The sequence below is a fragment of the Accipiter gentilis genome, chromosome 12 (genome assembly GCF_929443795.1).
Source record: "Accipiter gentilis chromosome 12, bAccGen1.1, whole genome shotgun sequence".
NCBI lineage: Eukaryota > Metazoa > Chordata > Aves > Accipitriformes > Accipitridae > Astur > Astur gentilis.
The window spans coordinates 35551161-35578730 of record NC_064891.1 but is presented as its reverse complement, the minus strand read 5'-3'; the positions used below and the strand labels follow the sequence as shown (position 1 = coordinate 35578730).

The 27570-nt window shown below is 44.1% G+C and overlaps 1 protein-coding gene and 1 long non-coding RNA gene across 2 annotated transcripts; one reads left to right on the top strand and one right to left on the bottom strand.

The window, feature by feature from the left end:
- The first annotated feature begins 593 nt into the window (after positions 1-593).
- On the top strand, positions 594-27302 carry LOC126044768 (uncharacterized). The gene is made up of 3 exons (XR_007507774.1): positions 594-683; positions 1360-1414; positions 26872-27302. It is a non-coding gene; the product is annotated as an uncharacterized LOC126044768 (long non-coding RNA).
- On the bottom strand, positions 19220-24789 carry LOC126044758 (alcohol dehydrogenase 1). The gene is made up of 9 exons (XM_049814914.1): positions 24366-24789; positions 23281-23382; positions 22930-23071; positions 22517-22604; positions 22182-22401; positions 21802-22062; positions 20764-20899; positions 20107-20245; positions 19220-19485 (listed from the first exon to the last, which is right to left on the bottom strand). Exons 1-9 carry the CDS (start codon positions 24381-24383, stop codon positions 19461-19463), a joined length of 1131 nt encoding a protein of 376 aa, XP_049670871.1. The 5' UTR covers positions 24384-24789; the 3' UTR covers positions 19220-19460.
- Positions 27303-27570: the final 268 nt, after the last annotated feature.

Sequence of the window (27570 nt, the reverse complement as noted above, 5' to 3'; positions counted from 1 at the left end):
CAACGCCTTACGGCGCAGTCCCGGCAGCCCGGCAGGCAGATTCACGCTGTTCTGCCTGTGAGGGAAGAGACCCCTCGGCCTGGGTAGTGGGTCCCGCCGACACCGGGTTCCCCGGGTTCCCTGCCGAGCGGCGGGATGAAACTGACGCGGCCCCCGCCGCTCCCTGGAGGCCGCGGTGTGCGCGGCTACTGCGTTCCCTTGGCGGGGCGTGTGGGGGGAGTCCGCCTCTTGCAGCCGGCCTGGAGATACGCGGTGGCTCCTGCGTCTCACCTGGGCGCGGGTGGGAGCTGTCCTCACGTCTCCGGCGTGGGCCCTTGGCACCTGGATCCGCAGGCGGCGGGCTAAAGCGCCGCGGTGGAGGCTTTACCGGGCAGCAGCGTGCTTCAGCCGGGGAGAAGGCGGCCCCCTCCCCGCGTAGGCCAGGGGGTCTGGCGTAGTGAGAGGGACGTTTCGGCAGGCTTGGAAGCAAAGGGGCTGTTGCTACAAGGTGGGATCGTTAACCTGCTCACACTGTTCTTCCATTTCCTGAAGAACCGTCTTCCTCCAGGCAGGGTAGGAAGGGCTTCTCGAGAGGTCTGCAGACGAGGTTAAGATCAGGTGAACAGTTCTGCCGTGGGCTGTGGGACTTTACGTGAGAGGTGCTGGTGCCTGAGGAATTGCAGGGTGTAGCTAAGCCCCCCTCGGTAAGAAATGGAATTTTTATTTTCCAGTGACATGCTAACAAAGCTCAGCAAATACCACAGTTAGACAACAGCACCAGCTTCGGGAAAAATAACCTTTAATAGCGCAACATAAACAACTCTAGCATTTAATAAATTACGGAGCATTTAATAACATAAATGACAAATCTGTAGGTTCAGGAAAGCTGACACCTAGCTGGAAGGTAATTTGGGCAGTGAGAGTGCTATATGGGTTTCACGTACAGTGAAAGGTGTTGAGAAGGAATGAAAGGACGTGTGATCAGGCTGTCTGTTCCATGGCCTTCTCGAGGCTTTCCACTAGTTAATTCAGTTTGTGTTCACCGGCTACCGCTAAAACCTTCTTGTTGAGATCAAAGCAGGCCTTGTCCATTTCCTTGGTTAAATTCAGCTCTGCCCACCTCTCCCATGAATTTCATGCTCTTGGTCACTCCTTGTTTGTCAGTGCTTCCAAAAAAACCTCCAGACTTTTTATGTTTAGCTAAACTCTGCAGGTGCTCTGCTTTTGTTAGTATCTCTGACATTCTGGAAACTGCAGGTACTGATTCTGGTAGACCAAAGCACAGATACATAAATCATAACTCCTTAATGCTCATTGTCCAATTTCAGAGATTAAAGTGGTTCAGTTTTTTTTTTTTTTTCATTTTTCCTTCTCTTGCAGTTTTGTGATGCTGCCTCCAGTGTTGCTGTTGTACTATTGGAAGGCCCTAGACATGGTAAGTGGTTTCACAACTTTCTTTCTATTCTCAGTACCATGCAAGTAAATGAAGTTACCACACTGTGCTCTTGACTGAACTATCTATGCTTTGTCAGGTGTGTTTCAGGTTTATATGTATAAGTTCTGTAGGTGAGGGCTCCCAGTGCTACTGTGGCTTTTACATTGGGTTGGTTTTGGTGTTGTTCTAACAGATGTTACATGCTCATCAGGAACGTGAGTTTGGATTGAGAAAAGAGGAGGGCTTGGAAGCACTGTGAGCAGGTGGGAGAGAGGCCTCTCAATCATGTTTTTGCTTGGAGGATGTTCTCTGTTCTGTGTGGCGAGTAGGGGGAAAAGCCCAAAACAGCTAGGGATCTACATTACTTCCCCTCCCACCCCCCCTTTTTTTTTTTTAGATTGTACTGTTGTGCCCACGCTGGAGGCATTAGTTTTTAGCAAGGGTTTTCTGTATCTTAATTTGACTTTGAAGTACAAGAAGATGCAGGGCAAGAAGTCACTTGCAAGCTTGGCAGCCAGTATATGCTGAAAGAAGATGCAAGTGATCTGCTAGGGTGCTTGTCCCGGGGCAGCGTGAGTGCCAACAGCAGAAGCTGTCCGTATGCCACCATCAGAACTAGGAGGTGATGGTTAGGCACTGTAACTGCTAGCTGCAACCTCACACGCTGGTGAACAGATTGGCGAAGCATAGAGAGGCTGGAGGGCACTGACATGCCTACCCATATGCAAAACTGAAATGCATTCACACAAATGTTGCCTGGTTTATTTTCCCCAAAGAGAAATGGTGCTAGATTGACCCAGAGGTAGTTTTTCTCCCATTAATACAGTTTGCCAAATAAAGCCAGTGTAATTTAAGTGGTCTTAATAGATACATTTAATCAGAACAACCCCATTAAACCCGGGATAAGCTGTGCACAGGTTTCAGCTGTAGATGCTTCAGTGTAGCAGTCTTTTTGTGGGGCATTGCTCTCAAAGCCATCCTTTTGAATTCTGATTTAAGTTTCCTACATTTTTCTATGATGTACTGAAGGATAATACTTGCATAACATTCAAAAAAATGAGAAATTCTTGTCATTCTTCAAATCAGCATCAGTTTATTTTTGTAAAGTACAAATATAGCTGGTTGAAAAATGGAAACATTTAAAAAATCAAAATTGTTTTCATTTAAAATGTTCAAAGCTGGTTGATATTTCTTTGGATAATTCTTAGTTAATTAAAATATTCTGGTTTTGTAAATACAAATATAAATTTAAAATATTATCCAGTATTTCAAGAAATGGTTGGTTCCAAAGGAAAAACTTTAGGAATAATTTCACTAATTAATCCTTGTATAATACTAAAGTATACTAAAGTAAAATAACTTTTCAAAATGAAGGCCCAGGTTAATTAGATGTATTCAAAATAAGTATGAAAGTGACCGTGACAGTTTTGCAGCAGAGGTACATGAGGCTGAGGTACTGAAAGGTTTTAAATATTTTAGATTTGGAAATAAGTCATTTGGGGAGCTTGGTGATTAAATATTCTCTCTCAGGAATTTGCTTTCGATGAAAATCAAAACACAAAAACCTGGTCTTTTATGTGCTGATTCTAATACGTTAATATTAAACTAACTATGCAGGGGAAATTTTAAAGATAAAAGTGGAAGAAGGGTTATGCTGGCATGTCCTTGCTTGCACCTGACAGCATTTTCTTCTGGTGTGCATAAATGTCTTTGCTAGTCTTTCAAACGTAATTATTTGGTCAGCTGTGAAACCAGTGATGTTTTAGGAATCAAGCAGAATTTGAGGAGCTCTCTAATAACCTGCTGAAATTTGAAGTCCTGCCCAGTTAGTGGTGGCTATCAAAGAGGCAGGAGAATCTCCAAGTTACTGAAAAGTTAGCAGTAACGCATTTGCTGGCTCGAGGAAAGGGACCCCTGAACAGCTTCCCACTGGTGCTCGTCACGTCGCGGCTGGTAGCAGAGCTTAACCATGGGGGTGGCAGAACGTCCAGTGGAGCCGGCAGCTGCCCACGCGTCTGCCCACACACACCGCTCTGCGCAGGGCAAACCTCGGCCCCGGGTGTCTGATCTGGTCCAGGCAGGTGCCTGAGCTGTGCAGAAATCAAACTCTTCCAGCATGTTCAGAAGCTGGTGGGCAGCAGGGACAGGTAACCACCAGGTGGCACTGCTATAGTGACAGAGCTTGTCACTGTGCAGAAGTGCTTACACAATTTTTCAGGTACCGACAGTTCAAAATAATTGGTAAAGTGGAAGTTACAATGGACTTCAGGCAGAGTTATTTTATAGCAATCAAATTTTGTTTCATCTAGGTTTAGATCTTTCTCAACGAGGAAAATATTTTTTTTTGTTCCAATCGTGCACAAATCTATCTATGTGTTTTTATTTATGACAGAGTTACTAGGCTAATTGATTACTATTTTTGAGATTTGTCACTGGTATAAAATTAAGGCTGTGCAAACGCACATGCAGGATTAGGGAAACGTATTGTTTATTGGGAGGAACTTCTTTGTAGTGTTTTCTTGGTAGGGAAGTGTTAGAACTCAATTCAAACATTTAATGAGTTATTTTGGTGTTATCTCATTACCTGCAGTCTTATTGTTTTATGCCTAAAAAGTAGTTAAGAGAATTATAGGTAACCTTTATAGCAGGGCGAAGTGAGTTCTATGTGCAGAAGTTACTGTAAATTGGCAGACAAGATGGAATGTGTTAACCTTTGATGCCTCATTTGTGTGTTCATCATGTAATTGCTGATCACGCTGCTGAGGGGTTTCCAGAAGTTCAAAGGGCTATGGACTGGGATAAGAGTTGCTCAAAAGAGGTCGAAAGGCATTGTTGTGCTATGGGTCCAATGTTCAGCACCAAAAGCAGGGTCTGTTTAGCAGAATGACCTGCTCACAGTGGCAATCCTGTTCTCTGGGGAAGATTTTGCACAGTTGTGCTGTAATATTCTGTGGGACTTGGTGCTGCAAATATATTAAAAGTACAACAGCATTTGCAAAAATGAAACCACATCCATGTATGCATATATAAATGTTACATGATAGTAAGAAAGTTATCTACTGCTTTATACAATATGCTTCAAAAAATATAGTGCTAGCTACTGTACCTTATTACCATTCAATGCTAACCATTCCATATTTGTGTGAGCTGCACTTTTTAAAATACATATTAATTCTTAATATATATTTATCAAATATTAAATAGTAAATCAATTTGTTAAATAATGGACCAGCCAAAAATAAGGCTTAAGTTCAAGTGACAGTCTTCAAAAATTTGAGATCAATCCTTAGAAAAGAAGGACAGTTAGATTGCTGCAACAAAGAAAATCAACCATATAAAAGTTTGTTCTAAACTTAGGAAAAAAGCCCGGCCCACAAACACAAAACATTGGTATATGGAACTTGGATATGTATAGTATTCACTTATTGTCTTTAGATGTTCCTGTTCCATTAGGGCTTCAAACAATCCTGTTGCTGCAGGTTGTTCATCAGCTTAGTAGCATTGCTCTCCTTTGGCAGGCTGTGAAGGTGATAGTTTAATTGCTTGGCTCAGTAGCTTTTTTGTATCCCCGTAGAAACTGTCCTCATGCTGAAGAGAAATTTGGGGAAGTTTTCTTCCCTTGCTCTTCACTAAATTGTCCTTGACCCAGATAAAGTCACACTAAAGGAGAGTAAGACAAAAACATTTGTGAAGACAAAGTATTTTCAAACATCCTTCAATAGAGACCTCTGTGACCTGTTGAATGATTCTCCCACCCAATGCTTCTTGTGTCAGCTCCAATCCCACATATTTTCTATTATATAAGCTGAAAACCTTATTACTCTATCCTGTCAGTTTATGATGGTTATATAGTTCAGCAATGAAGCTTTTCCAGCAAGGTAGAAGTTCGCTCGAAGTTACTGCAGTCAGCTGGGGTGTAGATGTACAAAGCCCTAGGTTCTGTAGGCTAACTCCTCTTGAAACTCTCTTCCTGTTGCCTAAATGTCCAGACACATACTTCAGTTTGAAGGTGGAATACAGACTTCAGTGTGCTTTCCTCATAAAGACTCAGCACCAGCTACCTAAAGCTGTGGAAGTACATAGCCTCATTGACTGCATGTTAATTTTCCTTTTTAGATATGAATTAGCAGTGGGAATGAGGTTTTCTTGGAGCATTCGAAGATGTGTCTTTTTTTTTCTTTTTTCTTTTTAAATGCATCCAAGATGATAGGATAGGACAGCAAAATATTCAGCTTCTATGATTAAAATATGCCTCATGAACAGTGTAAGGTAGATTTGATTTCTTGATAACTTACCTCTTTCCTGCAATCATAAGGTCAAAAGCATCATTGATTTTTGTCAAGTGGCAATGCATATGACACCAAGGCATGCAAATAAAATTTCATTGCCATATAGTTAAACACCAGCTTTGGTACACTCTCTAAGCCCTTCCAACCTGCAACAATACCCCTGAAACCAAGTTCTGGTAACAGTGAACAAACTGAATTTAATTAATAAATCAGGTTACAAGAAAAAACAATTTGACCCAAGATTAGACACCTCCCTGATTTTTTGCCTGATTCCCTACTTTAGTTTTCAAGCCAGTGGTCACACTTTCTTTCCTGATGCTTTTCTTGCCTTATCAGCCACATAAATATTTCACAAAGGCTATTAAATCCAATTGATGAATGTTTCATGAGTACAGGAAATTCATTGAATATATAACATCTCTCAAGTGCCTAACTGATGCTGAGTATTCTGTATCTGTCCAGGTTACATACACCCACCACACTGAGCACTAGTATACTGACACAGTAGTATTAATAACCTGAATACTCTGAATACTGTATAAAACATGCCCCAACAATCCACTTTTTTTTTTGAGAGATACCTGCCGAACAGAAGAAAAGCACCAGACCTATTACTAGTTAAATGGCAGATCTATGCTAGTGGTGGGTTTTGGTTGTCTTTGCTGTGAGCTTTGGTTAAAAAGTAGTGTTTGGTCAGGGTACCTTCATTGCTGTGTTAGCAGTCAAGTGTTACTCCACAAATTGCTGATTTTTAAGGGGTCAACTAAATCACAAAACTTTGCATATTTTTTAATTTAAGTATCACATGGTTTAGTTTTTGCTTGATGAGATGACAACCCAAATGGCTTTAGTAATATCCTGGAAAGAGGATATTTGATACATTAAATGCTGTTACACATCCAGTTACACTCTGAAAATGAAAAATTTCTTTGTTGTTGTATGCAGGTGTGTGACTCCTAATAAACTGCAAGTCTGAATGCTTTATCGCATCTTTTTATATCCAGTGTTTTAAGAAACTGGGAGGCAAATGGGAGACCCTTATAATGGCCTTGTTCTGATAATCACTTCTAGAAATGTCAGGCCTCTACTAAATATACTAACTGCTGAAACACTGTTGTGAAGGAATCTACATTTTAAATAGAATACATATCCTTTTTTGTGTCTACTTTTTATTTTGTATTTTTCCAAGTTGTGTTTCTGTGTTTCTTTCTCCTGGATACCAAAGATTATTTAGAATTAGATTTAGATTCTTGAAGCATGTGTCATTTTGTTACTCTTGTTTTCTAGTACAAAATTTGCAGATTTTCTGAGTTGTAAGTTCAGTTTCTGAAGTTCCTGGGAGAAAAAAAAAAACACTTTTGGACTGAATTATAGTAAGGTCTTAAAGTAATTTAAAATGAAGGCTAGTTACAGTGCATCACTCTATACATTGCTGACAGAATATTTAAATAAACAACATATTTGGTAATGATCTACATGGAATGTGCTGTCCAGTATCCATAAGTCACTGGGTATTATATACCATCTTGGGTCCCTTTACATATGTTCCTTTACCAGGAACAGCCCTAATAATATCCTCAAAGGTTATTTCCACAAAACTGTAATGGGTTCTAAGTTTTGAATGTTTGTGAACGGCGAGAGCAAGCTTACCCAATTAATGAATGTGTGTGCTTATAGTTAATAAATCTAAGGGAAAAAAACCCAAAACAATCAGTGATGCAAAGGCAATCCCTTACCACCTCCCACCAGGAGACTGATGCCCAGCCAGTCTCTGAGCAACAGTTACCTTGGAAAGACTACCTCCCAGTTTTTATTGCTGAGCATGATGTTATATATGGCACAGAATATTCCTCAGGTCAATCTAGGTCAGCTGTCCCGGCAGTACTCCCTTCCAACCATTTGTCCACCCCAGCCTGCTTGCTGCAGGGAGCAGAGTGAGAAACAGAGAAGCCTCGTCACTGTGCAAGCACTGCGCAGCAATCGCTGAAACATTGGTGTCTTACCAACGGTGTTTTGGTCACAGCTGCAAAACACAGCAAGATATGGGCTGCGATGAAGAAAGCTAATTCCATCCCAGTACAACTCTGTAGGGCAGGGCATGCGTTTCTACTCTGTATTCAGAGTGCCTAGCATGATGTGCTTTTGGTCTTGGGCAAGGACTGGCGGTTCCTATGTAGGACTACTGAGTGACGTTGCATTGGTAGAGCAATGCTTTGTCAGTGTCAGTGGAAGAACCTGTGGAACTGGGGCAGTTCTGGTGAAAGGGCAAACCTGGGAACTGTCAGATCAAAACTGGAATAGGATATATTGAAGTTAGGTGCCTGCTCTTCCAGCCTGTTAGGGAGTAAAGGGGTTTTCTGGATGTTGCTTTTGAATGCAAGTATCTAAACTCCATGTATGTCCTGTTTTGGAGCTGAACTTAAGTTACTGATGGTTTGTGGCACTACTACTAAAACAAAACATTTAGTCTAAGCCCCTCGAAAATGCAAAAGCAATGACAATACACCAACTAAATTTCTGAAAATTGCTACTGCAAGCATTGGTATAACACTCTAACATGAGTAAGTTCTATTGTGTTCTTGATAAATTATTATTATAGTTATTGTTAATTCCTTCAGAACAGAGAAAAGGCTATTTTTTCTGCAAGTTAGGTGCCAGTTACAGTTTTCTCCATTTGAACTGAGTTTTTCAATAAGATTTCACCTGAGAAATTCAGACCGTGCCATTGTAACCCAGCTTTCTTTTATTGCAGTTTTTTTTAATCATCTAGGGATTTATAAAAATCTCCATGACTTCTTTAAGAATTAATGTTTGGGACATAAATGCCCTGGAAGCTTTCAAGAAACTTACTTAAGTCCACATAAAAGCTTTAGCACTGGTTCAGTAAATAAACACAGATGTAACATAATAATAGAAACATAAATTTTGCGTGTGAAAGCCAAAACACATTATCATCTGCTTATCACCATCTATACACGGATAAAGTACATCAATATAAGCCTCAGTGCTTAGTTGCTAAAGGGGATGAATTCTTGCTCAAAGCAAGAAAAGGAACTACAGAGATTTGAATAGCAAAATACTGGCTGACAAGAGATGCTGTTAATACTATTCTGGTGATAAAAAAGAGAAGAGGATAAAAATTATATGCATTTCTATTGAAACTCATGTGTTTACTAAAACAGACATTCTGATGTACAACAGAGGGCTTTCTCTGTCTTGCATTAGCATGCAAAGCCCAAAGGATGTGTAGAAAGCCAAAACAAAAATAAGTACTTTCCTAATTCTTACCAAAATTAAAACAAACTAAGACCCTTCCTGCATTTATTAAACCCCATAGAGCAGAAAATCTGTCAGCAGGTTTATTACAAAGAATGTTTTCAAGAGATAACCAGCCTTTATTGCAGATGTTTAATTAAGTTCAAAGAAAATTTGTGCTGTGTTTGTTCTGGAATATGGCTTCCATCTCAGTTTGTGCAAAGTTTGGGAAATACGACTTGGGTAATATTATCAGATTAGTACTGGCATAAAGCTACTAGTAGTGTTGTTACTGACACGTCTTTGAAACATTGACCCTTTCACTGAGAAAAAGGAATGTTGCCTCTAAGTAAAACAAAAATGAAGGTAACTGAGTATTTCTAAGGTACAGGTCAAAATATGAAATTGAGAATTCTGAAAAAAAAAAAATTAAAAAATTATCAGCCCAGGTCCTAATACTCGTGAGGAATTATATAAGAAAAGTAGGGAGTTTTGTACCTGCAAGTGTCAAATGCGTGTCATTTCCCACTGAAATTGGTGACCATTTTTATACGTCATGCAACTCGTGTATGAAGATAAAAGCATCCTTACATTTCTGCCATGTTTTAGCTGTGCTGTAAGACCATGTTGTACCATCACATGATATTGCTTTCCTTAAAGCCTTTCTTTTTTCCCAGCACATGGTGATAATTGATAAGTGCCAGTCTGATCAGGAATTTAATTGACACTGCCTTATCTTGTTCTGTAAACTACGTGATCCAGACTAGGACCATAACTGACTTCTTACTGTGTGTAACAATCAGTAGCAAGTATCTAAACCAAGCAGTCTTAAGTGTTGCAGCAGAAAATCCAATTCAAGTAAAAACATTACCAGGATTTCAGCTGTTACAATTTGACTTGTTTACTGCAGGTCAAAATCCAGATCAATGGCTTAGACATCGATCATTTAACAAGTGTATTTTTAAATACAAATTTTGGTGAGAGTATCTTAGTATAGCGAAGTAAGTCAGCGAGTAATTGCTCTTAGTGTTTTTAATTCTGTTCCTTATGAAGTGGTGTTGCTTGCATGGCAAGGTCCCAGGGTACTCTCAGTTAGAGCAACTGCCACCTCTGGAGAGAGAGCCATTTGCATTCAAGTGTTCATGCAAAGGGTTTATTCACAGATAAAAAACTTAAGTGGTTGTTGACAGAAGAGTTGCTTCTGCTGACTATCTAGATGGTTGCTAGGCTTCTCTTTACTTTAGGCTTTGTAAAACCTTAATCACACAGCAAACACAGAAGGAAGGAAAGGAAATTAGGAGAAATAAGTATGTGCTTAGTATATTTCCCCTCAGAACTCACAGGAACCGGCAAAGACCTTCACATATGCTTTAGAGATCTATCATCCTGCACAGCTCATTAGGCAGGACAGGATCAATGGAGCAGTGCCTGGAACAGCAGCAGATCTCTATGAGAGTGTTGTGCATGAAATGATGTGCCTGAGGGGCTGCTTATTTGAAATGCTCTGATTGAATGTAAGATGCACTTGCAATAAATCTGAGTCTATTCCTTTGCTACTGTAGGAACTGTATCATGTAGCCCTTATCAGAAACCTGTCATGTTCTGTGTTAAAAACAGGAGGGGTTACCGCCATTAAGATTATTTACAATAGTTTGATCTGATTAGTCTTCTTTTAATTTCTAGGCTACTTTCCCCCACTTGTTCCTGTGCAAGCAATGCCAGTTACTGCAAAAAGTTTTCCCCATGTTTAATGTTTATACCCTTAATTTATTTTTGGAAGGTAGCCGTATCCTTTTACCCTCCCTTTTGTTAATCTGGGTAAGCCACATGCTTATAGTTTCTTTTAGCATTGCAGCTTTCTTTTCTTTGACCCTGCTAGTAGCATGCCTTTGCATCTCTTCCAGTTTGAATTCATTGTCCTTGAACATGGTGATACAGAAGTTCTTTACTTGTTCATCCTGGTAACTTAGTCCCAAATAACTGAAAACTGAAGCTAACACATCTGTGCAAGAGATAAATTATTGAAACATTTTTGTTGTTTGGCTGTGTTATGTAGTAACTAACCTATTCCTAGCGAGCTGCTTTGTGTCATTTCTGTAGTCTGTGTATTTATCGTTATGAGCTGTAACTGGTTAATTTCTACAATACGCACCTTCACACCTCACTAAAACCATGGAAAAAGAGGTTTTGATACCAACAACTGTGGACCACAGTATGACCTCACACCAGGCTAATAGTATGGCTAAGGCTAGAATCTAGCATTTATAGGAAAAGAATAGTGTTTCAGTAAAACATTGTGGTTCACAGTTTTCCCAACTAATTGAAAAATATACTTGCAGTGTGAGTTTCTATTTATTTCCCTTGGACTCACCTCAAATACTGGATGCCAAAGCCTCTAAATAAAAACTAAAGGGAAATTTATATTTCTTAGATTTGAAAAGACATGCTGTCCTTTGTCTCATTGGGTTCAACAAAAGGAAGTGCAAAGTCCTGCACCTGGGGAGGAAGAACCCTATGCACCAGTGCATGCTGGGGGCCACCCAGCTGGAAAGCATCTTTGTAGAAAAAGACCTGGGAGTGCTGGTGGACATCAAGTCAAACATGAGCCAGCAGTGTGCCTTTATGGCAAAGGTGGCCAGTGGTGTCCTGGGCTGCATTAGACGAAGTATGGCCAGCAGGTGGAGGGAGGTGATCCTTACCCTCTGCTCAGCACTGCTGAGGGCACACCTGGAGTGCTGGGTCTAGTTCTGGGCTCCCCGGTACAAGAGGGACATGGAGGAAGGGCGCAAAGAGGACAGAGGCAGGCTTTTCTCAGTGGTGCCCAATGATGGGACCACAGGCAGTGGGCACAAACTTAAACACAGGAGGGTCCATCTGAACATGATATGGTTAAAGCCTTATCTGCAGTCCTGTCAGGAGCTACAACACAAGCCATCCATGCACAGTATAGGTGACTTTGATATAATTTGCTTCAGTTTCCATATTAATGTTGTTGTTAGTGCTGCCTGGTAATGGTGCTGGGTAAGGAAGGGAATTTTTTCTGTCTCTGGGAGGTGTTTTTCTTCCAGTTCACTTGGAACATGAAACCTGTGTTTCCAGCCAGGTTTCCCAAGTTGTGTATTTCATAATAGTCATGGTAAAGGGATTCTGCTGCGTGTTCTACAGGGGTAAATTGTGTTATATACAAATAAAATGTAAATGATGCTACTGAGAGCTGTACTCATTGAGGTGGGCAGTTCCAAGGATTTCCATTGTAAAACAGATGAGTTGGCTGTTTCTGTGGTAGTGTTCTATAAATAATTTCTGTGAAACAGAGATTCTGTGTACACCTGTAATTATTGACTTCTTGCTTATGACTTGGATGCCCTAAGCAGGCTTTTCTTCTCCTGTAGGAGACCTTGAAATGAATTTATGAGAACTAGGAGCTTTCAAAAACAGAGATGCTCCAAGCAGAGTTTTGAGGACACCTTGACTCTGATGTTGTGAGCAGTCCCTGGCTCTAAAGGCAGAGCAGGAGGAATGGGGGATAGAGGTGCTAGAAGTTCGTATTAAGAAAGAAAAGACAAGGTCAGGCAGCAGTGCTAACTATGAGGCATGGGAGGGGTGTCAACACTGAAAGGATTGGAGGGTAACTCCATTAGGTTTTCTCAACCAGATGCTGCTTCTGATGTGATTTTACTGTGGAAGGGTGTTTTCTACCCATCCATATGGGTATAAACAACTTGCATTCAGGCTGTGTACACAGTATACTCATAGCCAGGCATGCTTCCAAATCTGACAATGAAGTAACTAAATTGTTCCAGCCAATGTTTGCATCACTGTATATGATGGTGCAAAATCAAGACATGCTTTCTGCAAACTTCAATATAGATATACACAATATATATGTACTATACATGCATACATATAAAAATATATTCATGCTGCCACTTCACCAAAGTCCCTATTGGCTGCTCAGTCAACATAGTTACAATAAATCATTAAGGCTGAGCAACAGATTCCCTGAGAAGAGACTGACAATCTGCAGTGTTACTGTAGAACAGGCACCCAATGGGATGAGTGTTGTCTGCAATGAGGTTTTTTTTTCCCTGGTCTCACCCATAACTGCAGGCTCCTGATGGTCCCCCATGGGAGCCATGACAGAAGTCCTTCTGGAGAAATGCAGTTTGAATGCTCCACTGTCCAATCTTTATTGAATCTTTTGCCACTTATCACTAATCCAGTGAACTGGAAATTAAACACTGGAGAGAGGCTCACTGGATTTAGAAAGTACTGAGTGAGATACAATGGCCGTTTTCTCCAGCTGCTGAAGTTGATGCTGCTTCAGTGACATCTGGGGTTTTTTTTTTGCAGAGGGACTTTGGGATTGCAGCAAAGTATAGGTTTATGCTAGAAAATTTCATTGATCTTATATTTCCAGACAGTATTTTAGTGGCACTATTAAAAAAAATAACTTCAAGTATATTCCACAAGGGGATATAATATGGAACAATCTTTCCATTTAAGGTGTAAATAGAATAGTGCCTTTTGTATTTTACTAGGCAAATTTGAGAAGTTCAGTCCACAGTATATTGGCTAAAACAAAAAAAAATAGATCAACATTGTAATATGAAATGTATTTCATTTTTTCCTCTCCCTAAAGCTGTTGGGCACAGTCCATAGCAGAGTCAGCTCTACTATGTGACTTTCATGTTGGAGTAGAGTACACTCATTAAATGTGCAGATAGGAGGAGGGTTACAAGCACACTGAAAGAGAGGGTTAGAAAATGATCCTGACAGTCTGGGGGAATGCTTTTAAAGAACTGGGATGCAATTGAGTGTAGTGATCAGCATAGATGGCAAGTGACAAGTCAAAAAGCAGTTCTGCAGAAAAAAACAACCTGCAAACAATAGTGAATGACAAAGTGAACGTGAGTTAGCGATATCCTGCTATTTGGGAGCCGAGGAAAGGCAAACATAGTGGCTGTGGAAACAGGAACGCAGTTGACAAGATGGGAAGTAATGCTTCACGGTGGGAGGAGTGAGAGTAGACATAGCAACAGTCTTCAGGAACTTAAAAAGTATCTATATAGGTTGAGCAGGAGATTTAGTCTCTCTGAGGAGATTAACTTTGACAGTATGATACAGTTTGAAATGGTAATGGAATAGATCATCCTTGGAGGCCTCTGAGCACAAGTTATCCCTTAGGAATGATACAGAGATTTGATCCTGCACTGGGAAAAAAGCTCATCTACATGGTCTCTCAAGAACCATCCGAGCTCTGTTTTCAGATGAGTTCATTGCTTAAAATAGCCTTGTTTTGTTATTTTATGCACAGCAGATTGTGGTTTTTAAATAACTTGTAGGATGTTAAAAAACCTCACATTTGATCAGCATCGTAAGAGAGTTACTTGCTTACCATTTTGAGGATATGAATGATATTGCTAGAAGTGCACATCACCATCAGTTTCTCTAAAGTGGTGGTGTAAATGACAACAATCTTATGATGTATTGGATTTTTATGGGAAGTAGGTTGTATTTAAAAATATTGATATCCCCTGCTGGAGTATTTGGCGTGGCTATTGTAATATTTGTATAAGTCAAAGCTCAGAGTATTCAACTTAAAATAAATGCTAAAGGATTATTCAGATAATAAACTACATTTACATAGTGCTAGTTTACATGGTTCTAGAAGCAAAGCTTGATTGACATTTGTGTTTTTGTTAATTCTACAATGTGAAAGACCTGGAAGTGGGACACTTGATGAGAAATAGTGTATGATTGTCATCTCTCAAGTATAAGAAAACAGTACAGAGTCATAAATACTCAAACAGAAAATGAAAATATTTAAAGTGACAGTCTGTTCAGAGCTGGGTGCTGTCTACATTCATCTCTAACACTATGTAAGCATCAGTAGAGAACAATGTTTGATACTCCGATGCTCCATGTACATGTTATGGAGCAAACCCATTTGTTTCCTTTTCATTTTTGCTATCTCATATATGGGCTCATTGCCCATATAAACTCGTTGCTGGGACAGAGTAGTAAATATTTTTCTGGGTTAAAATATATCTTGCATAAATCTACTGGTGTTTTATTGATGGTAGTTTTAGACTGCTGAGTCTGCATTTATATTCTAGAAGAGATAGTCTTTTCGTTATTTCAAAGAAACTGAGCAGTGGAATTGATTAAAATACAATTGTAACTGAAACAGATAAGCTAAATAATGCAAACCACTCCAAAGAGCAATGTGTCCTACCCATTGCTACTCTGGAAAGAAATGCCACACATTCAAATATTGAATGCACGTGTTTGTTATGCGTGGTATGGAAAACAGCTAGAATTGTCTGACGAGAAGCTCAATGTGACCCAGCAATGTGTGTCTGCAGCCCAGAAAGCCAACCATATCCTGGGCTGCATCGAAAGAAGCGTGATCAACAGGTCAAGGGAGGTGATTCTGCTCCTCTACTCCACTTTCATGAGACCCCACCTGGAGTACTGGGTTCAGCTCTGGGGTCCCCAATATAAGAAGGACATGGACCTGTTGCATCAAGTCCAGAGAATGGCCACGAAGATGATCAGGTGACTGGAGCACCTCTCCTATGAAGACAGGCTGAGAGAGTAGGGGTTGTTCAGCCTGGTGAAGAGAAGGCTCTGGGGAGACCTTGTAGCAGCCTTCCAGTACCTAAAGGGGGCCTATAAGAAAGCAGGGAAGGGACTTTTTACAAGGGCTTGTAGTGATAGGACAAGGGGTAATGGCTTTAAACAGAAAGAGTGGAGATTTAGATTAGACATAAGGAAGAAGTTCTTTACTGTGAGGGTGGTGAGGCACTGGAACAGGTTACCCAAAGGTGTGGATGCCCCCTCGCTGGCAGTGTTCAAGGCCAGGTTGGATCAGACTTTGAGCAACCTGGTCTGGTGGAAGGTGTCCCTGCCCATGGCGGGGGGGTTGGAACTAGATGATCTTTAAGGTCCCTTCCAACCCAAACCACTCCATGATTGTATGAATCACTAGACTTACCATATACTCAACTTTAAGCTGCTGCCCAGGAGAGACTGATAAAGGAACAGAAAGATGGTGGATGAAGAGGTTGAAAATGGAGATGATATGGTCAAATGCCAGTAAAGAGAATCAGATTTTCCTAGTTGCACATGTGCACTTGACACCAGCATATCAGAAATGCCATATATTGATAATAGCTTTGAAATTGTGCATGTTCTTAGAAAAAGCAGTGAGAGCTCTTTTCAACTTAAAATAAAAATCTTTGCTCGGTGTTGAATCCTTCATCTCTTTAGACCTGTGTTCTCTCCCTACCTCTCTGCTCCATGCTTCCCTTTTTCTTCACCCTCAACTGCTTAGCCCAGCACTGTAAGCCAGTTCATCCTTCTGCCAGTCGCTCTCCCATTCCTAGGCCTGCTGTGCAAGAATTCTTATTGTCTGTGGTGAAAGTAAGTTTCCACATGCATAATTCAGCCTTGAGGACCTTCACGATCCCACCAGCTGTAGTCTAGAAGGAAATGATAGACTAGAAAAAGCCTGTCCACTAGAAAGGAATCCTCCCTCCGTGTGGCTGAAAGGACGTTTTTGTGTGCCTAAGGAATGGGATAATTTCCTAGAAGACTACCAATAGTGATGTAAAAACCCTTCTTGGATCAGGAACCATTTAGAATGCCATAGTGAGCAGAGCTCGACTCTTTAGCTGTTGAACAATATGATAGATTAATATTTCTAAAAAATCAAAAGACATCTGTTAACATTAGGATGCAAAAAAGATTAGTCCTGATCAGAAAAAAATGCAGCATTCATGAAGCAGGAAGGCATTGCTCTGTAGACTCATGCTTAAGACACTCAGCTCTATGGTTGATTCACACATCCTTCGTGGCTCTTACCCTGTCCGTTCACTCACTAGATCTGGTTGAGCAAAGATGTGGTTCTTCGCCAGGACTAGTTGCTTTCATGTGCTTTGCAATTTTTAGTCTGCTTTGAAAGTGGACTGATGTTTTAGTGCTTAGCTGGAAACAAAAATATTCTTTAAGCTGTTCAGACTGACCCACCTTACACAGCTTTTGAGCCTTATTTTAGTTGATTGTGATTACCATTTGATTTTCTACATTGTGCAAGAGTTGGAGAACAATTCCAGAGGACAAATGGTGTATGGCTGATATCCCATGTGGTTGCTAGTGTTTGAAGTTTAAAACAACAAATTTTACAAATACTGTGACAGATAATGAAAACATTCAACTGCTTCCTAGGTAACATTCCATTACATATGGCTTATGTTTTCATCTCACACATAAGGACATAAATGTGAACAGTGCTACATGTCCTGGTGTTTCATGCCTTTTAGGACATGTCCAGTCTCTGCTGTTGAGCTTATAGCCTACAAAATTGTTCTAAAAAGGTCTTTCAAATGTGTATATGATTTTTCCTTAAAACATCCATGCGATGCTCTCCTCCATCAAACTTGCAAACCAAACATTGATGTGAAGACAATATAGGTTTCAGAATTGCTGACTGCCCTGCTTGCAGTTGTGAAGTGCCATGGGTAGCTGGCATCTCCGCAAAACATTTGAAATGTATGTGAATATGGGGGGGAGTTGATACTGAGATCCTGTTGCTGTGCAGCTTTGTGCATATCTTAAGAGAAGAGGATGTTTTTTTTCTTATCCAATCAATAGATGGAGAATAAAATTAAACTTGTATGTCCGTAGGCATGGATTTAATGATTAACTTTTTAATGGAAGATACTGTGTATCTGCATTCAACAATATTTCATATCCTGACTTGCTATATGCATTCACGTATCAGACAGGTTTTAATAACTGACCTGTTAGGTCAGATGTTTGTACAGACAGGCGGAGGGCTCGAGGTCTTTGTCTTCATCTTGGTAGTCAGTGTTCCGGCCCCCTTTGTGTATTATGTTCATTTCCTGTCTGTATCAAAGTGGTGGGAAAATGGAAGACTATTTGACAGAAGTCACTTTGTGGAATAGACTCTGAAATGCACTTATGAGGGCTAAGTACAAATCTTATCTTCTCCCCTGCCTGCAATAGTTCAAACCCTTCAATAATTGTTAATTAGAAGACAAAGGCAGATATTAATGCCTTTACTAATACCGCAGCATTAAATTTTTGTCTTCAGTGTAACTGGGCACCAGTTTCAGAGACAATTTTTGCATTTCTACTATAAAGAACAAACTAGATCATATCCTAGCATGTATGGCTTTGCGTTTGTTAGCAAGATTGGTCATTCCCTATTCTTTAAGGTGCCCTGTTGCTTTAATTTCCATTAGGACAAAAATATTGTATCCCTCATAGAAATTGGAAGGGGGAGGAGGCAAATGAGGTAAGGAATGTGAGATTTAGATCTACCCTGAAATATTATACGTTGAAGAGATACAACAAAAATATTGATAAAGGTCTATTAAACATGTACAATTGATTCTATTCACCCTAGTGAAGGAGAAGGGTTGAGGGAGAAAAATGTGTTAAAATAGAGAACAGGAATCTCACAGCAGTTGCTCATTTTGAGTCTTGCTGTCATAGAATCCTAGGATATCTCAAGTTGGAAGGGACCCGTAAGGATCATATCCTTGCATTTCCTTTTGTGCACAGAACAAATTTAGTTGCCAGACCGGTTGTGATCCTGGTAGCTCCTACAGAATTGCACTCTTGCAATGTAAGGAGGAATTTTACTTTTTATTTTCTGGAAGTCTAGGTATAGTACCTCTAGCACCCACATTTACATATTGTGGGACAAAAATGCACTTGCAATTTCTCTTCCCAATTCCAGTCTGTAAAATTCTCTGAGTTTGTTATCAAGAACAAAACTAAATCAGGAGAAGAGCCACCAGAATGAGCTCAGGAGGCCAGAGGATCTAAAGAGGACAAATATGAACTGAAGAAGGAAAAATTAGGAGAGAATAGGACAAAGTAATGGGATAAGAAAACCTTATGTTTAAATGAAAGGTGCTGGAGTACAGGTTTTACCTGAGGATAACCTCACGTAGCAAAACACATTGTGGTCCTGCGAGTGAGACCAGAGAACAGCAGCAGCAGCAGCAGCTGTCATTTTGCTGCTGTACTTTGGATGAGGGTGCAGCATTCACCCAGCTGAGATAGGGCAGAGACACGTCGGTGTAAGCGTGTAAGGTGGGCGAAGGTGGGAAGCAGCAGCCACGGAGGGGGCAAAGGCAGCTGCTCGCTGCTGAGATGAGGGGTGTGATGGAAGGGCCCGCGGTATGAGGAAGAGCTCCTAGTGCCCCATGGGACCTCTGTTGATTGAGTGCACTGCACAGGACAAGTCTGACTGAAACCCTTTATTGGTAAAATCGTTGTCTTGGGAGAGGCGTCCTTCTGGGTCTCAGCCGGGCGCGGGAGTGCTGGCAGCGGCACCAGTGTTGGTGAGTTCCTTGTTCTTGTCTCCTTGCACCCCACAAAGCGAGGTGCGGGGCAAGAAGGGCCCGTGCCTGGAGAGCATCTCTGCGCTGGTCCCTCCGCTCCACCCGCAGTGGCTGCGTCCTTCAAAAGAGCAGGACGCAGCGAATACTGAAAAGTGGAAAGGAAGGGAGGAGTTACAAGTGCTGTGGCTGGGAGCATTCAGGAGCAGGCAGGTGTGCCTGAGGACCCGCCGCCTTCTTTCTCATCCAGCCTCTTCCTAACTCAGCTGCATGGGACATGCAGCAACAGGGCAGCCTTCAAAACCCTGCTGAAGGGAACCCCTCAGAGCTAAGGCACTATGTCCCTCCCCATAGCTCTTCTGCTGCTGCTGCTGTAAGATACCGTCTTCCTTTCTTTGGCTTTTATGCTCTTGTCACCAAAGATGCCCCTCGCTTCTCGTTCTCCATCACCTGTCCTGTGCTTTCAAACAGTGCCCCGAGATGTTGGCATCTGAGGGCCTGTGGTGGCTTCAGGGCAGCGCTGGGGCTGCGGGACCTCTGCTGAGCCAAACCGTGAGCAGGAGGGTTCCCTGTGCTGAGCGTGGGCTCTTCCCTCCGGGTTATGGCAGAGCTTCCCGACACACGGCTCTGGACCCTGCTTCCTCAAAAGGCTCAGATCCTTTTTGAGAAGGCAGTATTGCATGCTCTGCCTGCCAGAGCGTTTGGGCTGTTTGAATTTTAGGTGGAGGTGGCGTTTGCTGTACCTCGCTCCTGCTAGTCAGGGTCTCACCTTTTTCCTGCACGTAACAACTCAAACCCTTCATTCACTTTAGCGATCGGCAGCGTGTGCGAGATTAGCACGTCTGAGTTGAATTTCTTCTCCAAATAGCTGGAAACTAATGTAGCGATACAATCTCTCATCTTCCAACCTAGAAAAGTGAGAAGGAACCTGCAGTGAATAATCAGAGAAATGCTGTTTTGGTAAGGTAGTCTTGCTGTGAGGATCAGGACTGAGTGACCAGTTCTGGTGCCTTTATCTTGTGAGAAATTTCCCTCTCCTTGGGATGAGAGTGGGCTAGAGTAGACAGTTGTGTGCATTGGAACTGTATGAAACAGTTACAGGTTCATTAGCATGTTTCATGCCTATATATACAGTGGAAATGCAGCGCTCCTCTTTAGTTGGGTTTTTCTTGAAAACTCTTTCAAAGAGGCTTCCTGGGACATTGTCAAGCTTGAAATATTCTTTGTGACCAATAGCTTAGTGAATAATGTCTATGAGGAAAAATGTCTTTTGTCCTACAGCTGAGGACATTGCTGAGATAGGAAAACTCATTCTCAAGGGGAGAGTTACTCATGTGCCCTGAAGGGTACCTGTTCCACAGACATTTTGAAATTACCGTGAAAGGAAAAGTCTGAAATGTCTAAACTGTTTTCCTAAGTTTCATACCTCCGAGCAGAGTCCCCTTCCATGTACGCCCAGACAGCAGAAGCATAGGATCGATGGAAATCACTGAACCAGAAGCTGGTACCCCAACCATCACGCAGACGCCAGTGTTCATATTGCAGGAAGCCAGGGCAGCAGTCTGATGGGTCAGGCAGGTGAATTAGAGAATGCAGTGATGAGTTTGTCAGAAAAGCTTTCTTTCTGTGCAGTCATCTGCACCTCCCTGGTAATCTGAAAACACATGCTGTCTTGTGCAGCAGACGTGGAGAGCTCAGTGCCTGTGTCGTGGTTCAACCCCAGCCAGCAACTAAGCACCACGCAGCCGCTCACTCACTCCTCCCCCAACACAGTGGGATGGGGGAGAAAATCGGGAAAAAGAAGTAAAACTCGCGGGTTGAGATAAGAACGGTTTAATAGAACAGAAAAGAAGAAACTAATAATGATAATGATAACACTAATAAAATGACAACAGTAATAATAAAAGTATTGGAATGTACAAATGATGCGCAGGGCAATTGCTCACCACCCGCCGACTGACACCCAGCGAGTCCTCGAGTGGCGATTCCCCGCCCCCACTTCCCAGTTCCTATACTAGATGTAGCATCCCATGGTATGGAATACCCTGTTGGCCAGTTTGGGTCAGCTGCCCTGGCTGTGTCCTGTGCCAACTTCTTGTGCCCCTCCAGCTTTCTCGCTGGCTGGGGATGAAAATCTGAAAAATCCTTGACTTTAGTCTAAACACTACTTGGCAACAACTGAAAACATCAGTGCGTTATCAACATTCTTCTCCTACTGAAATCAAAACATAGCACTGTACCAGCTGCTAGGAAGACAATTAACTCTATCCCAGCTGAAACCAGGACAGCCTGTTTCAAGACTTGTACATAATTTTCTCCCAAAGCCAATAGACTGTCTTTCTGAGCAAAGATGTGCCCAGCAGTGCAGGCGCAGGCAAGGAACTGCCCACCGGGGTGAATTTTTACCCTGACAGGAGCCTGTGAATGAGCTGGCAGGGAGGAGACGTGCTGAAATGTCACTTACTAAGGTATCCACATGGCCGATGGCCTCAAAGGAGTAGTCCACGCCATGGCCGGTCATCTCAGTGAGCACCTCCTGGATGGGCTTCTTGAAGTCGTGAGGACTGATGCAGTCGGTGGCTCCCAGCTCCTTGGCCTTGGCAAATTTGTCCTTGTTGATATCAATGGCAATGATTCGGGAAGCTCCAGCTGCCTTGCAGCCCATGACAACAGAGAGGCCAACTCCTCCCAGGCCAAAGATGGCGCAGGTGGAGCCTGGTTTCACCTGCACGACATGGGGCCCTGTGAGTCTCCAGTGTGAAAAGGAGGGTTCTGTTGCACAGGGTTGGTGAGGGTGCGAGGGCAGCCATGGGCTGCTTGTGCTCTCCACACCTGAATACCAACCTTGGCGGTGTTGATGGCAGCCCCATAGCCTGTGGGAAACCCACAGCCGAGCAAGCAGACTTTGTCCAGAGGTGCAGCAGCATCTATCTTGGCAACGGCGTACTCCGGCATCACAGTGTATTCTGCAAAGGTGCTGACCCAGAGGAAGTGGTGGATCTGCTTCCCTTTGCAACTGAACCGGCTGGTCTTGTCAGGCAGCAGGTTTTGTGGTTCAGAGACACTGTTGGGAGGGACACGCATTTGTTTTGCATCAAGCAAAGCACCCGTGGGGTTGTCAGACTTGTTGAGAGACAGCTGACCCCATTTAGGTGTAGGGGAAGGAGAAGCAAACTCACTGGGACTTCAGGCAGTAGTTGGATTCGGGATTCAGGCAGAAGCTGCATTCCCCGCACTGTGGAAGGCAAAGTGGGATGACTTTGTCTCCTGCAACAAAGCGGATCCCTGTTAGGTGCCTCTCGCTCAGCAGGCCCTGAGGATGCTGCCTGTGGGAGGGTCTCTGCTGAGCTTTCCGATGGCAGCGTCCTACCACGAACGCTCTGCTTTCTCTTTCGGGAGGAGAGGCTCAGAGCCACGCTCGTGTGCGTGGGGAATGGACCAGGAAAGTGTATCATCTGACAGTCCAGTGCAATGAGTGTGCACTCAGGTTTTGAGCCACTGACATGGGAGCAGAGGGGAATTTCTGAGCTCTGGGCAGCCTCATCCACTTTGAGAGCTGACTCCTGGGCGTGTATTGGTGTGTGCGTCTTACCTGGTTTCACAGAGGTCACTCCTTCTCCAACGCTTTCCACAATCCCAGCTCCTTCGTGGCCCGGGATAACTGGGAAGACCACGTTAGGAAAGCAACCTTCCAAAACGTGGTCATCTGTGCGACAGATGCCCGTGGCCACAATCTGGAGAGGAAAGAGCAGATGATGAGCTTTAGAAATGATCTGGCCTCTGTTTATCTCAATTCGTGGAAGGATTTTTCACAGGGCTTCTCTGGACAGTTAAGGCCTATTGGCAGACACAGATCCCCGACAGGTATATTCAAGGTATAGCCATAAGAAGAGCAATTCCCACAAGGGAGAAGAAAAAAAATAATATTGAAACGTGTTTGTACCTTGACACGGACTTCACCCGCCTTTGGAGGTGAAACCTCCACCTCCTCAACAGAGAGTGGTTTGCCCACGGCCCAGGCAACAGCAGCTCTGCATCTGATAACCTGGAAGCAGCAGAGGAGGTTAAGCTGCATGGAGAAGTTTGCCTTTGGCACACAGTCAGGGACGGTCGTCCTACAATCACCTAAAATTACACGCACAGCGCGTGTCTCTGTGCACTGGAGCACGCGCTGCTGGAGCTACCCGACTGTCCTGTGCTCTTTCCCGGGCGACTTGCTGGGCGGGTGGGACGTGGTGGGAGAGCAGAAACGCGGGAGCGCTCAGCTGCACGCGAAACCAAGTGATGTTCAATAAACACTGCCTAGTGTGAAATGCAAAGATGAAGTGACCAGTCCGTAGAGGGTAAGGCTTGTGTTTTCCCTGGGTGCACTGAGCAGATCTGACAGCAGCACGTGCACTTCTGCATCTTCAGGCCAGAAGGACGGCACTTTTAGTACCGGTGGAAATGCCTGTTACGAGCTTTCCTGTCAGTCTTGTTAGACATTGGTAACTAAGGTAACTAAGAGGGGTTAAGGAATGGTCCCCGTCCGGCTGGCAACTGGATAATTTTTTCCCTTGCCAAAGGGATGACTTGTGTGTGGCATCTCCCAAACCCCGAGCTGACCAACCCAAAGCTAGTTTGACGTGAGTGAAATTCAGCTTGCAGCTTGAAAAGGGCGTTGCCAGGGACGAGGTTGAATGCAGGAGGTGAGCGGCTGCAAGCCTGCTCACAGCTCTAAGAGCTGTGCTTCCCTGCCAAAGCGGGAGCGTGGGGGGGGCTGCGCAGGAGGCTGTTTTTCAGAGCGGTACGATTCGGTATTTTCATTCCCAAGCTGCTGGGCAGAACAGGAGACGAACGCGCTACCTAACGCGGGTACCGACACGTGCAGTTGTATGAAAGCAGAAGCTCAAAGGGGTTTGGATGAGTTGGGAGAGTAAGGTTAGAGGGACGCGGGCACGCTTTGGTGCACAGGCTGAGCCATTTGCAGAGCATTTCCCCAGGAGCAGGGCACCTTGGAAAGGCAGACGGGAAACGCGTTGTCCTTACCTTTCCAGAAGTGGCCATGTGGTCTTAGCGGAGCTGCTGCCGTCGCCGCAGCAGGCTGCAGGGAAGCTGCCGCCCGTCTGGCTGAGGACCCGTGTTACGAAATGTCCGGGCCGTGGAGCCGGAGCACTGCTGGGCGCCTGCTGGCCTCAGCTGAAGGGAGAGGCAGGGAGCGTGGGGGGAGTGAGTCCTGGCGTGGGACCGTCACCCGAGAGCAGGGGGCTGTCTGTGGTTAATCTGCATCTGATGCCGGGCGCCGCTCGGCTCGTCAGCGCGAGTGTTGAGCGGAGGAGCTGGCTGGCGGCAGGGAGATGCCAATGGGTGTTAGTCAGGCTCCACGGGGAGTGGGCGGACATCCTCTGGGGAGGCTTTTATCGGTGGCTCTGCTGTCGGGCCATGCCCTGCCCTCACTGCCTGAAAGGCACAGAGAGCTCTGAGCGATTCTTCTCCTCCGGTTTCTTCTGGCAGGTGCGGGGGGAGGAGATCGGCGGCACCGCTGGGGCTTCCTCGGGGTCCCCTTGTTGCCAAGGGGTAGCGTTTGACCTGGCAGCGGTTCACGCCAAGGTATTTGCGAAAGGATTAGAAATTAAAAAAAGAAAAAGACGACAGTGAAAACTCGGTATGGTGGACAAACACGCGTGCCCTTTTGGAGCGAAGCTTAACAGTCTGTGGCGTTGCAGCTATTTTCACCTGGGTAGTAAGGGGAGAACGTGTTGAGGGGGGCAGTGTCCGAGGTCACATTTGGTTCACTGGCGTGTAACCAGGTTTGTGAGGGGGGGGGGTGTCACTCCCCCGGGCTCTCCTGCTTCCCACAGAGCTGTTTTCTGCTAAGGCATCGGGCGAGGTGATTTATAGGGGATTGGATGAGCGGGACGTTGCTGGAGGACCAGGCTGAGATGAACACCCTGTGTGTGATGGGACCCCCACAGTTACGTGTACAGGGGGCTGCCTGGAGAGGTTTGTGCTGGCACCCGCTACCGCATGTCCCAGCCCTGTTTCATGGGGCGAGAGGGGGCTCAGCACCAGCAGCAGCAGCACTTGCTGTTGGCAGGCGACCCCCCCCCACCTCTCAGATCCCCTGGGCCCACCTCTAGCTTCACCAATGCAGACCGGCAACGCTACCGCGCCCCAGCAGCCGGCTGCGTTATTGCCCGGGGCGCGGAGGCCCTGTGGTGTGACGGTGGCTCCAGCCCCTGGGCAGCCTGTTCCCCAGCCTTGCTGGTAGAGCCCAGCCTCTGGGTGATGACGGGCAGGTGCCGCCATGCTCCTGTCATGGAGGTGAGCACCTGGCACTGGAGTGGCCATGCACTTGTGGATCACTTTGATCTGTGTTTCAGGTGCACAGGGACGTTTAGCAGTTTTTCACAGGAAAATTCTGCGTCTTCATAGGTTTCTTTGCACACCTTTGGTAGCCTCCGTCAGACTGCGAATGCTGCTGATGTAGTCCTAGGAATGATTCCTAGGAATAAGGATTTTTAGAATGAAGTTTTTAAGGTTTTCAATATTCAGCCTGGTCTGCCTGCTGCATTAAAAAAAAAAAAATAAAATCTGTCACGACTTGTGGTATGATTTCTATGTCTTGCAAGAGAAAAATTTGTTTCACTTGTCCTTAGCGGCCAAAGATGTGACAGCCCTTGAACAAAACATCGGCCTGTCACCTCCCAATTATCTGTGTAGCACACTGTTTTCTACTACTGGGATCCGTGCCCTCCATCTGGTAACCTGGAAGCGATAGAGGGGATTATGCTGTGTGCGAACGATCATTTGCCTGTGGTGCACAGTCAGGGAGGGCGATCTTAGAAGCATGTAAAAACAGAGCTGCACAGCGCGTGTCTCTGCGCACCGGAGCACGCGCTGCTGGAGCTACCCGACTGTCCTGTGCTCTTTCTTGGGGGACTTGCTGGGCAGGTGGGACGTGGTGGGAGAGCAGAAACGCGGGAGCGCTCAGCTGCACGCGAAGCCAAGTGACGTTCAATAACCACTGGCCTAGTTTAAGGCCTGAGGAAACACCATTTGTGCTTTGTCAGACCAAGAGTTTGTCTCTTGGGAAATTACTGGATTTTTCATGGCTTTTGTGGATGTTTCATAGTGCCGTCATGCTAATGGACAGATTGTGCTCTGATCCGGAGCGCGGACCCTGCTCGTTCACAGCAAAGCTCCTAAATGGAGGCTCACAGGGCCGCTGCACGTGGCCCTGCACCCACCTGGAGTACCTCAGAGTCAGAAAGCCATTGGGAAGGTCTGTCAGAAATACGCTGTCCAGAGCGGCACAAACAAATCAATCTCCAGCTGAGTGTAGGTGGGGATCTGCAGGGAGAAATACTGCAGGACAGTATGAACTATTTGTCGTTCCCTAGTCAGAAGCCACTTTGTTCCTCCATGTGAAGACAGAACTAGATTGCTGCCTTATAAAATGTCCCTAATAAGAATGATTTCATGGCTCTATTGCTTTGGACCCCAGCAACTATCCTAAAAGATACTAACAGCAGGTGTTCACTATGCTTGGCAGATTGCAACAACAGGAATGGGCTTTGCATGATCCTGGAGAGGATGGAAGCAAGAAGGTTTGTTGTACTTTATTCCTTAGCTCTATTGTTTTTTTCCTTCTTCTTCTACTCTGAAGGCTGCTGTTACATTCTCTACCCTTCATGCTGTCCTGGTTTTGGCTGGGATAGAGTTAATTTTCTTCCTAGTAGGTGGTAGTGTTGTGTTTTGGATTTCATATGAGAAGAAGGTTGATAACACACTGATGTTTTCAGTTGTTGCCAAGTAGTGTTTAGACTAAAAGTCAAGGATTTTCCAGCTTCTCATCCCCAGCCAGCCAGAAGGCTGGAGGGGCACAAGAAGTTGGGAGGGGACACAGCCAGGGCAGCTGACCCAAAACGGCCAGAGGGGTATTCCATACCATGGGACATTACGTCCAGTATGGAAACTGGGGGGAGTGGGGGGCAGATCGCTGCTCGGGAACTAACTGGGCATTGGTTGGCAGGTGATGAGCAATTGCATTGTGCATCACTTGTATTTCTTGGGTTATATTTCCCTCTGTTTTTCTTATCTTCCTTTTCATTACAATTGTTAATATTATTAATATTGTTATTATATTTTTTACTTCAATTATTAAACTGTTCTTATATCAACCCATGAGTTCTACTTCTTTTTGATTCTCCTCCCCATCCCACCGGGGCCAGGGGGGGGAGTCAGCAAGTGG